This window comes from Macaca thibetana, chromosome 2, assembly GCF_024542745.1.
Source record: "Macaca thibetana thibetana isolate TM-01 chromosome 2, ASM2454274v1, whole genome shotgun sequence".
NCBI lineage: Eukaryota > Metazoa > Chordata > Mammalia > Primates > Cercopithecidae > Macaca > Macaca thibetana.
The window spans coordinates 14716690-14731579 of NC_065579.1; the positions used below are offsets into that span (position 1 = coordinate 14716690).

A 14890-nucleotide genomic window follows, 5' to 3' on the forward strand; every position below is an offset into this window, starting at 1 on the left:
TGGCTACCCAAGTATCTGAGTGAACAGCTTGTAGGAAAAAAAGATAAAATAAGCAGTTCAGACAAGTCCCTATTATTGGTGTTGATATAGTAGTTATTTGTTTGGATGTTTTGTTGTTGCTACTGTTATTATTCTACCTTTTATTGAAGAATGAGTATAGAAAAGTTAAGATACAAATGTACAGCTCAGGTAATTATCTTAAAAACAAATAATCACTCTCCATACATTAATAGGGGAAATGTAAAATGATTGCAACCACTTTGAAAAACAGCTTGGCAGTTGCTCACAAAATTAAACAGAGGCCGGGCGTGATGGCTCATGCCTGTAATCCCAGTACTTTGGGAGGCTGAGGCAGGCAGATCACTTGAGGCCAGGAGTTTGACACTAGTCTGGCCTACATGGTGAAACCCCGTCTCTACTAAAAATACAATTAGCTGGGTGTGGTGGCACATGCCTCTAATCCCAGCTACTTGGGAGGCGGAAGCATGAGGATGACTTGAGCCCAGGAGTCAGAGGTTGTGGTGAGCCAAGATAGCACCACTGCACTCCAGCCTGGGTGACAAAGAGAGACTTTGTCTCCAAAAAAATAAGTAAAAGAAATAAAGTTAAACAGAGTTACAGTGTGATCCAGTAATTCCAGTTCTAGGTATATACTTAGCAGAATTTATCTACACAAAAACATAGAAAAGTGTTCATAGTAGCATTATTCATAATTGCTGAAAAATGGAAACAACCCAGATGGCCATGATGTGAATGGATACAGAATATGGTATGTCTATACAATGGAATGGAGCCATAAAAAAGAATGAAGCATTGGTACATGTTAGAACATGGGTGGTCTATGAAACATGCCAAGTGAAAGAAGCCAGTCACAAAAGACCACATAGTCATATGATTCCATTTAAATGTCCCAAATAGCAAATCCGTAGAGATAGAAAGTTGCCAGGGGCTGAGTGGGTCTGGGATAGTATGGTGAGTGACTGCTAATGGGTATGGGATTTCTTTTTGAGGGGAGAAAATATTTTGGAATTCAAGAATTAGATACTGATGATGTGAATATACTTAAAACCACTGAATTACAAACTTTAAAAGGGTGACTTTATGGCATGTAAATTATATCTCAGTAAAGCTGTTAAACATATCCAGTATGGACAGTGTCCCAGAAGACCCCTCATCACTCTCCCAGTCAGGGCCCCAGATTATTCTTGGGGGAAGAATAGCAGCTGTTGCTGCTGCTACTGTTTACCTCTCAGAAGGAGCCATTGTTTTAGACTAGGCGTGAAGCTTTATGTTCTTAGCACTTGCCAAGGCACAGCAGGGAACTTTTTGTAAAGCCCCATTTTAATCAAATGCTTCTTTGTGATTCGGTGGTGTCAAATGTGACCTATCTTTGGCAGTAGTATTATTTCTTGCCTTTCAAATTGGGTAGCTATGTACTCTCGACTTGCTTTTTTTAATAGAATGAATCTGGACCTTAAAATTTTAAAAGAATTTTTTTTTTTTTTTTTGAGACGGAGTCTCGCTCTGTCTCCCAGGCTGGAGTGCAGTGGCCGGATCTCAGCTCACTGCAAGCTCCGCCTCCCGGGTTCACGCCATTCTCCGGCCTCAGCCTCCCGAGTAGCTGGGACTACAGGTGCCCGCCACCTCGCCCGGCTAGTTTTTTGTATTTCTTAATAGAGACGGGGTTTCACCGTGTTAGCCAGGATGGTTTCGATCTCCTGACCTCGTGATCCGCCCGTCTCGGCCTCCCAAAGTGCTGGGATTACAGGCTTGAGCCACCGCGCCCGGCAAGAATTTTTTAAAGTGCCATATATATATATATATTCAGAGCTGCCCTGCTGCCCCCCACCACTTCCCACCCTGAGATAGGGGTTGTTAATGCCATCCTTTAGGTGAACCACACATAGCATTAATAGTTCTTTTATTGTACATATAATTTCTGATCTTAAATTAAAAAAAACAAAAACTATCCCTAAATGTTTATATGCTTTTAAATATTTCAGACAAGATTGGGCGCATTCAGGATGATATGGCCATAGACAAATATTTCAAATCCAAAGTAAGGTCAGTGTTGATTTTTTGCTTTTCAGTGATGTCTTGGCATTGCCCATTTTCAAGCAGGAAGATTCCAGCCTTCCATTGGATGGTGAAACAGAGCACCCACCCTTTCAGTATGTGATGTGTGCCGCAACGTCGCCAGCAGTAAAACTGCATGATGAAACGCTTACTTATTTGAACCAAGGTTAGTTTGGCTATGTCACATTTGACATGTAAGAATTTACAGAAATACAAACTAATATTTTGGCATTGTAGCCTAGATTATTGGTAATAATTAAAAATTAGGTTCTTTTCTTAAATTTTACAACTTAATGAAAATTGTAGGAATTTTACTGTGAGCAGCTGAAGTACAGTTTGTGTAAACTGATTTGTGTTAAAGAGGGTCTGAGGAGGAAGATTTATTACAGGATTTTTAAAGACATAATCCAAAGGACTAGCAAGTAGGAAAGAAAGTCAGTTATTTTTAGGGCCAGTGATTTCAATATGGAACTTGAGAATGAATCAGAAGTCCAGCTAGCAAGGAACCTGGATTTTGAACATGAAGCAGTTCTGTGCTGAAAATAGACTTAAGCTGCACCAGGATGGAGTCTGTGGCTAAATAAACAACATCACATTTTATCTTCTATATCTTGTTTGTAGTTTATGTCAGAGTGTTACATTTCAGTGATATGAAAGAGATGGTGGGGAAGGAGGGAAAACGGAGATGTAGGGGTACTTTTTTTTTTTGAGTCTGGGTTTTGCTCTATCGCCCAGGCTGGAGTGCAGTGGCAAGATATCGGCTCACTGCAACGTCCGCCTCCCAGGTTAAAGCAATTCTCGTGCTTCAGCCCCCCAAGTAGCTGGGATTACAGGCACCCACCATCACACCCAGCTAATTTTGTATAATTTTATTAGACAGGGTTTCACCATGTTGGCCAGGCTGGTCTCGAACTCCTGACCTTAAGTGATCTGCCTGCCTCAGCCTCCCAAAGTGTTGGGATTACAGGTGTGAGCCATTGCACCTGGCTCAGTTTATCTTTGGAAAGAGGAGAGATTGCTCTTTGCAGTTTGGGCACAGGCTGATGTGACTTACCGCTGTAAACAAAAGTACTTTGAATGTAGGAATTTGTTGGATACATATACTGAAAGCATGTTGAATTCTGATTTAAAAAAAATTTTTGAACATTTTTACTGTTACATGCTCATTGTAGAAAAACTGGGAAATATGTGAAGGGATAATGCCAAAAATTGACTAATTAAGCTTTTTGGTCTGTTTCTTGAATGTATATACGTTTCCTTTCAAAAAATTAGAATTATGCATCTCTTCACTTAAGAGTATATAGTATTTGTTTTTCTGTCATTAAATAGAATTTTTACTCCGGAAGTTTTGGAAGAACAATAGATTTTAGACTTTTACATGTGATTAATATTCTGAAATGTGGAAGAATAACTTATTTCTGCCTTTTCATTTGATATATAAGTTTAGAATCTACAAGGTTTTACCTTCAGGTAGTCCTGTCTCTACATTTGTGACAATACCCTGTTTGTTTTTATATTTAGTGTTTGGGTAGGCAATCACTTATTTGAGACTGACGTTTTATATTTGAAAGAACCTTAAGAACTTATTTGGTAATCTGTTTTAGACACAAAAATAACAGAAGAAACAATGTAGGGGCAAGGATATTCACTGTAACTTTATTTCTAAAGATAAAAAAGGAAATAACCTAATTTTCCTTACTTGTGGAATAGTTGAATAAGTTCTGTTACATACATACCATGGAATGAATTAGTATACATACACACCCTGTTTAAAGGAACATGTAGGATGTGCATCTGTTGGCCTGGGGAATGCCCATAGTTTATCATGGTTGTCCTTAAACCAGATAAAGATATTTCATGTCGATAAAAGTCATAATCTACCATCTGTAGTAGTGATATAGTAGACTGACACTAATTGATACTGTGCATCTAGCATTGTACTAAATACATGTGGTAACCTTATTCAGTTCTCACAGTAACTCTAGGAGAGGTTTATTCATTTTATAGATTAAACTTAGAGCAATTAATTACTTTGCTCAGTGTCAATTTGGAAAGCTTAGGTTTTAACAAAATTTTTTTGAAGTATTACAGTAATGTGCACAAATCTTAATGAATTTTTACATATATATTCCCCTGAAACTATTACATACTTTTACCTTTTCCAGCACTCCAGTAGGCTCACTTGTGCCTCTTTCTCAGGTGATACCTCACTTGAATATAATCAATATAAGGGCAGGTGGTTTTCATGTACTTTATTCTGCTTACTGCAGTATTAATGTTGAGTATTTTCTTGGTTCTGGAATTGTGTTATTTCTTGATTTTTCCTAGTCTTTTCAGAAAAAAGGTAGAAAGCTGAACTGTATATGTAGACATGTTTAAAACAACATATATTTTAGTAATTTAAAAAAATAAGGGCTGGGCATGATGGCTTACGCCTGTAATCCTAGCACTTTGGGAGGCCAAGGTGGGCGGATCCACGAGGTCAGGAGATCAAGACCATCCTGGCCAACATGGTGAAACCCCATCTCTACTAGAAATACAAAAATTAGCCAGGCATGGTGGCACACACCTGTAGTCCCAGCTACTCAGGAGGCCGAGTCAGGAGAATCACTTGAACCCAAGAGGCAGAGGTTGCAGTGAGCTGAGATCGCAGAACTGCACTCCAGCCTGGGCTTCAGAGCAAGACTGTCTCAAAAAAAAAAAAAAAAAAAAATTGAGTAATTTTAAAGGAATTGTACTTTTATGTACCCTTTTAAAAGAAATCATAATGCCTTTCAAAATAATAACTATATGAGGATTATAATATATATAATAGTGTGTTGTGTTTTGCACAGACTGTATCTTAGCATTTATCATCTTGACAAAAAGTTTTAAACCCAAGATTTTCCATGAATCCTTAAACAAGTTTTAAAATTTTCTATAAATACATATTTTCTTCTTTCCCTTCTTTTTCTTTCTCTGCTCCTTCTCTCTTCTCCCCCTTTCTCCCTCCCTCCTCCTCTTCCTCCCCCTCTCCCTCCCCCTCTCCCTTCTTTCTCCCTCTCTTCTTGGTCTTGCTCTGTCACCCAGACTGGAGTGTAGTGGTACAATCATGGCTCATTGCAGCCTTGACCTCCCAGGCTAAAGTGATCCACCCACCCTAGCCTCCTGAGTAGCTGGGGCTATAGGCACAGGCCACCACGCCTGGCTAATTCTTTAAAAAAATTTTCGTAGAGATGGGGGGTCTCCCTATTCATTTCCCACACTGATCTCCAACTTCTGGGCTCAAATGATCTTCCTGCCTTGGCCTCCCAAAGTGCTGGGTTTACAGGCGTGAACCACTGAACCTGGCCTTTTTTTCTTCCTTCCTCTCTCCTGCCTTCTTTCCCTTTCCTTTTGTTTGTTTGTTTGTTTTTAGAGACAGGATCTTGCTATGTTGCCCAGCTGTTTTTGAACTCCTGGGCTCAAGCAGTCCTCTTGCCTCAGGCATCCTGAGTAGCTGGGATGTAGTCCTTAAAGGTATATTTTTCTAATGAGAGGATTCATAGCTTTTTCTACATTGGACAAGGATTGGACCAGACTGAGAGATTTCTGAGTATCTTTCACCCTACCTCTTTGTCTACTGAATAATAGAAGCTTGCTAATTTAAGCTAATAAGACAAACAAAGATCCAGACTAGCAAAGTGTCTTCGAAGAGCTCACTAGACTCGCTTTTCTTTTTCTTTTTAATTTTCTTTTTTATTTATTTTTTGAGACAGGGTCTCACTCTGTCTCCTAGGCTGGAGTGCAACGATGCAATCTTGCTCACTGTAACCTCTGCCACCCAGGCTCAAGGGATTCTCTTGCCTCAGCCTCTGGAATACCTAGGACTATGGGCACATGCTGCCATGTATGGCTAATTTTTGTATTCGTAGTAGAGACAGGGTTTTACCATGTTGGTCAGGCTGTTCTCGAACTCCTGGCTTCAAGTGATCCACCCACCTTGGCCTCCCAAAGTGCTGGGATTACAGGTGTGAGCCACCACGCCCAGCCGAAATGGTCATTCTTGATGAAGAATATTTGCCACTATGTAATGCTGTAAAGAAAATAAAAATCAAATTCGGTATAGTCTTCACTTTGTCAGTAGAAATTGGAGCAAGTTTTCCTAGTTGTATTGATGTCTTAGTGTCATATTTTGAGTTCTTTTTGAACTGCAGAGGGACTGAGTTTAAAAACTTATTTGTGTTTAAGGCTGGGTGCGGTGGCTCATGCCTGTAATCCCAGCACTTTCGGAGGCCGAGGCAGGCAGATCACCTGAGGTTAAGAGTTCAAGACCAGCCTGGCCAACATGGTGAAACCGTCTCTACTGAAAATATAAAAGTAGCCAAGCGTGGTGGTGCACGCCTGTAGTCCCAGCTACTCGGGAGGCTGAGGCAGGAGAATCACTTGAACCTGGGAGGCGGAGGTTGGAGTGAGCCAAGATTGTACCACTGTACTCCAGTCCCCCATCCCCGCCCCATGCAAACAAAATAAAAAAGCAACCTGTATTTGTGTTTGCCTGGTTATGCCTGAATAAGAAGAGCAGTTAAGTCCTTGACTTTAACTGTGGAGTAAAAACTGTAGTCCCAACATGGAGCCACCAGAGGGTGGAGTACACATAGCTGGCTTTCCCTTTGGGCAGGGCTCTGGCTGGAATAGACTGCCTTTTGTCTTAACAGCTGGGGGCTGAGCCTTTGATGCTTCCACACGTGATAATATGAGTGAGACTTGTGATCTTACTCCCTTGCTGACTTGCTACTGCTGGATCAACCCCTAACTCTTCAAATAAAAAGAATTTCTCCTTGTTACTCCCCAAATGCATTTTCATTTGGAGACCAAATTCTACATGGAGAATACTCTGCTAAGAATGTTAATTAACAAGCCTGTAATCCCAGCATTTTGGGAGGGTGGATATCTGAGGTTGGGAGTTCGATACTAGCCTGGCCAACATGGTAAAACCCCATCTCTACTAAAAATATAACAATTAGGCTGGGCGTGGTGGCTCACACCTGTAGACCCAGCACTTTGGGAGGCTGTGGTGGGTGGATCACGAGGTCAAGAGATCGAGATCATCCTGGCCAACATGGTGAAACCCCGTCTCTACTAAAAATACAAAAATTAGCTGGGCGTGCTGGCACGTGCCTGTAGTCCCAGCTACTCAGGAGGCTGAGGCAGAAGAATTGCCTGAAATCACGAGGCGGAGGTTGCAGTGAGCCGAGATTGCACCACTGCCCTCCAGCCTGACAACAGAGTGAGACTCCGACTCAAAAAAAAAAAAAAAATAATCCAAGTATGGTGGCACACACCTGTAATCCCAGCTACTTGGGAGGCTGAGGCATGAGAATTACTTGACTTTGGGAGATGGAGGTTGCAGTGAGCCCAGATTGCGTCACTGTACTCCAGCCTGGGCAATAGAGTGAGACTTTGTCTCAAAAAAGAAAAAAGAATGTTAATAAAGTACAGGTATAAGGCCCTAGAAACAGCATGTTTATTGGATTAAGAATTCTGTTAAATATTTCGGAAAGTTCTTTTTGCTTAGTTTCATTTTTCACAAAATGAGATTTCCTCCTGATTAGTTTCAGTTCATGTTACTAAAATTTTATGATAGGAATAGGACTTTAGAAATAAGGTTTCTAAAGCATTGAACTTAGCAAAATGGGAACTGTCACATCTTGGGCTCCATATTACCCTGGAGTCCCATTTGATGAAGCTAGAGTATGTGTTTTCAAGGATGGGTGGGGACATGAATCACAACAGTTGTATTTTTCAACTCTGGCAGAATTTTTGCATTTCTGAGCCAAAAATGGAAAAAAAATAAAACATGAAAAGTAAATTGAGAAGATAAAGCTAAAAACAGGACTAGCGTCTCATAGAATATTACTGTTGGTCTATATTAACTTTATATTTCATTAATACTGGATCCTTCTTTATATTTCAGTTACAACCTAGACTATTGTTTCAGGAAGCCATGGTATTAAAATACTTATGGATTGGGGGAGAAATTAGGAAATTTCTGAAAGTCTGGTTGTTCTCTCAGTGGATATTACCATTGAAGAATATAATAGTTTCCAATAGGGAAACCACTTTAAGCATAGCAAGTGTTACAGAGCCTTTTTTCTTCTGTTTTTGTTGTTGTTGTTGAGATGGAGTCTCGCTCTTATTGCCCAGGCTGTAGTGCAATGGCACGATCTCAGCTCACCGCAACCTCCGCCTCACAAGTTCAAGTGATTCTCCTGCCTCAGCCTCTGGAGTTGCTGGCATTACAGGGGCCTGCCACCACGCCCAGCTAATTTTTGCATTTTTAGTAGAGACAGGGTTTCACTGTGTTGACCAGGCTGGTCTCAAACTCCTGACCTCGTGATCCTCCTGCCTCAGCCTCCCAAAGTGCTGGGATTACAAGCATGAGCCACTGTGCCCAGCCTAATTTTGTATTTTTAGTAGAGACGGGGTTTCACCATGTTGGTCAGGCTGGTCTTGAACTCCTGACCTCAAGTAATCTGCCCGCCCTGACCTCCCAAAGTGCAAGGCTTACAGGTGTGAACCACTCCACTTGGCCAACTCTTGATTTTTGTGCCTCAAGTGAGCTCCTACCTGTCTTTGAGGTTAGGAAATGGTGACTGTTCAATTCCTTGATCAGAAATCGGGAGTAATCCTCAACACTTCTTTCTGTTACACTTAACATCTAATATAGCAGAAAAATGACGGATTTATGCTGATCTGATAGGTGAAAAATGATTTCAGAGTGGTTTTAATTTGCATTTCTCTAATGGAAGTTGAGTGTCTTTCAATACGTTTAAGAACTGTTGACATTTCCTTCTCTTGTGGACCCCCACATGTCCATTTCATTTGCTCATTTTTTTCTTCTAGGGATACTGGACATTTGTTAGTAATTTTTGGAGACAGAGTTTTGTTCTTGTTGCCTGGGCTGCAGCGCGATGGCACAATCTCAGCTCACTGAAACCTCCGCCTCCCAGGTTCAAGCGATTCTCCTGCCTCAGCTTCCTAAGTAGCTGGGATTACAGGCATGCACCACCACACCCAGCTAATTTTTGTATTTTTAGTAGAGATGAGGTTTCTCCACGTTGGTCAGGTTGGTCTCAGACTCCCAACGTCAGGTGATCTGCCCACCTCAGGCTCCCAAAGTGCTGGGATTACAGGCGTGAGCCACTGTGCCCAGCCCATTTGTTCACAATTTTATAGGAGCTCTTTATGAACTGGGGAGATTAGCCCTTTATCTTGCAAATATTCCCTCTGTGACACTTTCTTTTTTTTTTTTTTTTTTTTTTTTTTTTTTACTTGACCAATTAGAATCCGAGTCAAAGGGCATAGTATTTAATTTGTTGACAGGTGCAGCCACATTGCCTTTTAGAAAGACTTTTTAGTTTATATTCTGTACATTATTCAAGGTTATTTCTCCCCCATACTTGCCCACTTGATTTTTAATTAAATACTTCTTCTTTTGTTTGTTTGTTTGTTTTTGAGATGGAGTCTCACTCTGTCGCCCAGGTTGGAGTGCAATGGCATGATATCAGCTCACTGCAACCTCTGTCTCCTGGGTTCAAGCGATTCTCCTGCCTCAGCCTCCAGAGTAGCTGGGACTGCAGGCGCCTGCCACCACACCCGGCTAATTTTTTGTGTTTTTAGTAGAGATGGGATTTCACCGTGTTAGCCAGGATGGTCTCTATTTCCTGGCCTCATGGTTCGCCCGCCTCGGCCTTCCAAAGTGCTGGGATTACAGGCATGAGCCACCGGGCCCAGCCTAATTAAATACTTCTTATGGCCAGGTGTGGTGGCTCACACCTGTAATCCCAGCACTTTGGGAGGCTGAGGCAGGTGGATCGCATGAGGTCAGGAGTTCAAGATCTGCCTGGCCAACATGGCGAAACCCTGTCTCTACTAAAAAATAATACAAAAATCAGCTGGGCGTGATGGCGGGCACCTGTAATCTCAGCTACTCGGGAGTCCGAGGCAGGGAGAATTGCTTGAACCTGGGAGGCGGAGATTGCAGTGAGCCGAGATTGCGCCACTGCATTCCAACCTGGGCGACAGAGCTCAGCTCCCTGTCAAAATAAATAAATAAAAAATAATAAATATTTCTTATTGAGCTCATAATCAGCATAAACCTTTTGTTAATTTTTATTTCCTAAATTCTTGTGAGGTTGAGTGTAATTTTAAATATAAATGGTGTATTTTTCAAAAGTTTGTATTCTTCAGTTTGAAAATTATTTCTTACTGTTTTCAGAATACAGATCCATTGTTAAATATACTGCATATATCTTCTTCCAATCTGTATCTTAGTTTAACTTTTTAAAGTCTCTTGCCATAAAGGTGTATTTTAGTGTTTCTCTATCTGTTGAATGAATGTAAGCAACTTTTCTTTGTAACAGACTGTATATATGTTGTTTTCCTTCACCAGCCTTGGAGTGATGTAGTTGTATTTTGATAACCCCTTGTTGAATTTTGATCCTATACTCTAGAATCCTTTATATATTTTTCTGTAAGCCCCCTGGGAGTATGGACAAGGTATTGGTAGTTATAAAGATTCTCAACTTCATGTGATACTATAAGCATTCTTTAATTTTTACTGATTTTCTGCATGCCAAATTATACTGTCATTTTTATTATTTAATAACATAATCCAGAAATCATTTTTTGTGGATTTGGAGTACATTATTAATTTTTTTGCAGCATTTTCCTAATTATCTAGATTGATGTGTGAATGTCTGTGTTTTCTAATGAACACTAAAAGTGGAAACAACCCAAATATCCATCAACTGATGAATGGATAAACAAAATTTGGTATGTTCTTTACACAATGGAATAGTATTAGGCAATAAAAAGGAATGAATATTATTTGACAATAAAAAGGACTGACACATACTACATATGGGTAAACCTTGAAAACATTATGCTAAGTTTAAAAAGCAAGGCACAAATACCCACATATTGTATGATTCTGTTTATAAAAGTATCTAGAGTGGGCAAATCATAGAGACAGAAAGTAGATTGGTGATTGCTAGCAGTTGGCCGGGCCGGGGGTGGGAGGTGGGTGTGGGGGAGGGATTGGAAATGACTACTAATATAGGTGACTACTAATATAGGTTTCCTCTTAGGATGATGCAAATGTTCTAAAACTGGTAGTGGTGATGGTTGTACAACTCTGACTATACTGAAAACTAATGTATTACGTACTTTTTTAAAATGTGAATTTTATGGTATGTAAACTATGAGAAAAGCTGTTACAAAAATTAGTCTTAGGTAATGCAAGCATAATAAAAATTTAGTGTAAGAGAGTGGCAGATGAAGATAAATTGACAGAGAAACTCTTGTCTCCTGTAATAATGTAAGGACAGAAGGTTGGTGTGATTTTTCAGGGAAAAGAAGGATCAACCTGAATTTGCTTCTCTAGCAAGTTAACTATCATTGTGTAATGTATGTTCTGAGAAACATGCATTTTGAATTATGTTAAGCAAAGTGATGTTCTTTATAAGGATTGTTTTTTATACACAATTTCTTTAAATAGGTCAGTCTTACGAAATTCGGATGCTGGATAATCGGAAAATGGGTGATATGCCTGAGATCAGTGGAAAATTAGTAAAGGTAAGGACAGTCCATTTTAATTCCCAAATGGATATTGCTGTGATTGAATGAGTTTTTGTTTTAAAAAAATTAATTTCACTTCAATAATTGTTGTATTACAACTTTTTAACTTTTTGAGCTATATTTTGTTTATTCACCTGTAAAATGGGAATTATAGCCATTATTGGGTAGAGTAATTGTGAAAGACCCTTGGAAATCAAGGAACAATAGAAAAGTTAGTTGCAGTTATGGGGTAAAAAACTCACCACCACAACAAAAAACTATAAGCCTCTCTAAAAGTAAAAGATAATATGGGGAAGAATGTCAGTGTTGGCATAAAACTTTAAAAAATCCTTTACCTTGTAAAATTTCATTTAAAAAATTGAAATCTCTGTTCACCCTACCCATGTATCTGAATTAAGATGTCAGTCATCCTAGATGTAGGAGGCATAGCTGTTTTCCAGCTGACCTGTTCTTTTAGGATATATCTTCAGAACCATCCCTGCCCCCAGCCCCTCCTCACCTGTATCCATCATACATCATGGCTAGTTATAAATTCCATAGCATTACAGGGCAGGGTTAATGAAAGAATCTTAATTGGGGAAAGGTGAAACCTCATGTGACTACGTGTTAGCAAGAGACAAGTTCTCTTGATCCTTCCATCTCCCCACAGAGTGGCATGTCAGGGCCCAGGTGCTGCTGGGTCCTCAGTGTGGAGGGGCATCCTACTGGAAAGACACTGCCCTCTGTGGATCTGCCTTTTTGGTGGGTAAACATGGGAAGGGCAGCCTTGTGGTGGGAATTGGATTCAGGCAATCTAAATTTGGTGTGTTAACTAATGTGGCATGTCTGGGAAAGCCAGCTGCCCAGTACCTGGAGGGCACCTGGAAGGTTACTTGGGGATCAAATGATAGGTTACCAAAGGTGCTTTGGAACTTCTTGAATGTGCAGAACATATTCAGCAGTATGCTTTCTCTGATTGTTCTGTTTTTGTCTTTCTTTGTTCTGTGTGGTTTTTTTTTTTTTTTTTCTTTTTGTCTTATTGTTAGGGCCTCATCACATGTAAGATGCTGGGTTTTGTTTGTTTGTTTGTTTAAATGTATCAGTGTAAAAGAGTTGGAAAGTTGTTTTAATTGTAAACTCCATAATAAAATTTAGTAGGATTTGATGGGCCCTATATTGAGGTCTTTAAAACTGGATCCAAAAATGTTAGAACAATTTTTAAAATATTTTATTATGGTAAAATTTGAACATACCCAGAAGTAAAGAAAATGGTACAATGAATCCACATATATCCATCATATGGTGGTATATAATAAATATATCTGGTATATATCATGAGTTCTTATAAGTTCTCCTGCCAACTTCAACATGCTCCACAATTTACCAGTCTTGTTTCATCTATTCCCCCTTGTGCTTTTTTTGTGTATGCTGGATTATAGAATTTACTAATTCGTAATTTTAACTCAGTTCCTCATTCATGACCATTCAGTGTTCTGAGGAAAATATAACAAACTTTGACATCCAGACCAAATGCCAAAATTCAGTGTCCATCAAGGCATTGAAGAAAATCAATTCTGAAACAATTGTCTTTGTCATTTATCAGTGGAGACAGGCTGGCTTTCCAGGGCAGTTCCCTGAATAGGTGGTAGGATTTAGGAATAATTACTCTGATAGGTGATACCTAATGCTTAAAATATTTTGGCAAGCTGGTTGAAATACCTGTCAGATTAACTTGGAATAGCAGGGTTAAGTTGTATAACTGCTTTTAAGTTCAACTTCCTTGTATTTACTTGCAAATTAAAACATGTAAAAACATTTAATACATAAAATTAGTGCAAGTAAATAAAGGGAAAAGTGATACCTCATTATGACATAATGAACTACTGTTAGTAACAAAACCATTAACTTATAAATGCACAATAAATGTTTCGCTGACACAACACTAGTTAAGTGTTAGTATACTAGACAAGTATATTCCACTTATTCTGAAGGCATCAGTATCTAAATATTTAGCTCACTGATTGAAAAGAGTTAATTTTTAAAGCACTTTACATTGGCTTCATCTTTGATAAGCCAGCTGCATGATTTTTGGTGGATGTGCCAGGCATTCAGTTATATTCTGTAAGCTTGTCTGGGATTAAGAGCTACTGTCTGCTGCTACCAAAGACTGCAGGATGAATTTCTTGGAAATCACATCCTTTTTTTAGCTAGAGAGTCCCTAAAATATGCTTCAAACTTCTAGAGTTTTATTTACTGGCCCTAGGATCTTCGACTATGCTACTTAAATCTTGGGGGGAACCTTAGGGATCAAGTGATAGGTTTGCAGAGGTGCTTTGGAACTTCTTGAATGTGCTGAACATATTTAGCAATGTGCTTTCTCTGATTGTTCTGTTTTCGTCTTTTTTTGTTCTGTTTTTTTCTTTCAGTCTTATTGTTAGGGCCCCATCACATGTTGCTAGTTCTGAAAATGTAGTCAATCTCCTTTTAGGGAGAACTTTCAGATAATGAGATTTTTCTCCCCGTTTCATTAAAGAAGTTCCTTTCCTCTCTCCCTCCCTTCTCCCTCTCTTTTTCTCTCCCTTCCTCCCTTCCTTTTCTTTCCTTCCTTTTTTCCTTTCCATTCTTTTTTGGGTAGGGTTTTCTGGTAGAAACTGGAAAACCTGCTAGACAAATTCTAAAAGAGCTATACAATGCTAGAATTTTTCTTACATATCTTGTAATTTCCTAACTTTGATCCTCCTTTTATCTTCTTTAGTATTTTAGTCTGACCTAGAATGGGGCTTAGTAAAGCTCTGAAGTCTAATATCTGTATTCTCATACTGTTTTCATCTGAGTATGTGTATTTAGTATGGTTCTCACCGAATATGGAACAATTAGAATTGTGATATTTTCTGTGCTGTACTTTTGTCTGGAGACAAGCTGGCTAGCAAATGTGAACCGCTGGCACTGGTGTCTTAGGGGCCACTACTAGCCTATGCACCATCACTATGAGAGCTTTGCTGTGGTCAGGTGTGAAGTGGGTGCTGGGTAATGGGTTGGGCAGGCCCTGCAGGTGTGGGTGCAGGTGAGGAAGATGGGCATGGAATAAAGCAGCCACTGAGCCCTATAAATTTCTCCCACATTGGCCTCTTTTTTAAACTATCTCAAAGAAAAAAATTGCTACTTTTAATTGGCTACTGGGACTACAGGTGCCCACCACCACGCCCGGCTAATTTTTTATGTTTTTAGTAGAGAC

At 39.6% G+C, this 14890-nt stretch overlaps 1 protein-coding gene and 1 non-coding gene across 12 annotated transcripts in view; one reads left to right on the top strand and one right to left on the bottom strand.

Annotated features, from left to right (window-relative positions):
• Positions 1 to 14890, top strand: part of UBP1 (upstream binding protein 1) — a 54631-nt gene that overhangs the window by 14179 nt on the left and 25562 nt on the right. For all 11 annotated transcript variants that reach the window (XR_007723325.1, XR_007723324.1, XM_050779391.1 and 8 more), the window contains 2 exons: positions 2091 to 2242; positions 11597 to 11673. Coding sequence is in view for 9 of the 11 variants with exons in the window: in XM_050779391.1 (XP_050635348.1) it covers positions 2091 to 2242; positions 11597 to 11673 (229 nt within the window). In the remaining 2 variants the exon portion in view is untranslated. The remainder of the gene's footprint in view (positions 1 to 2090; positions 2243 to 11596; positions 11674 to 14890) is intronic.
• LOC126949480 (U7 small nuclear RNA) lies at positions 14288 to 14348 on the bottom strand. Its single transcript, XR_007723765.1, has one exon. It is a non-coding gene; the product is annotated as a U7 small nuclear RNA (small nuclear RNA).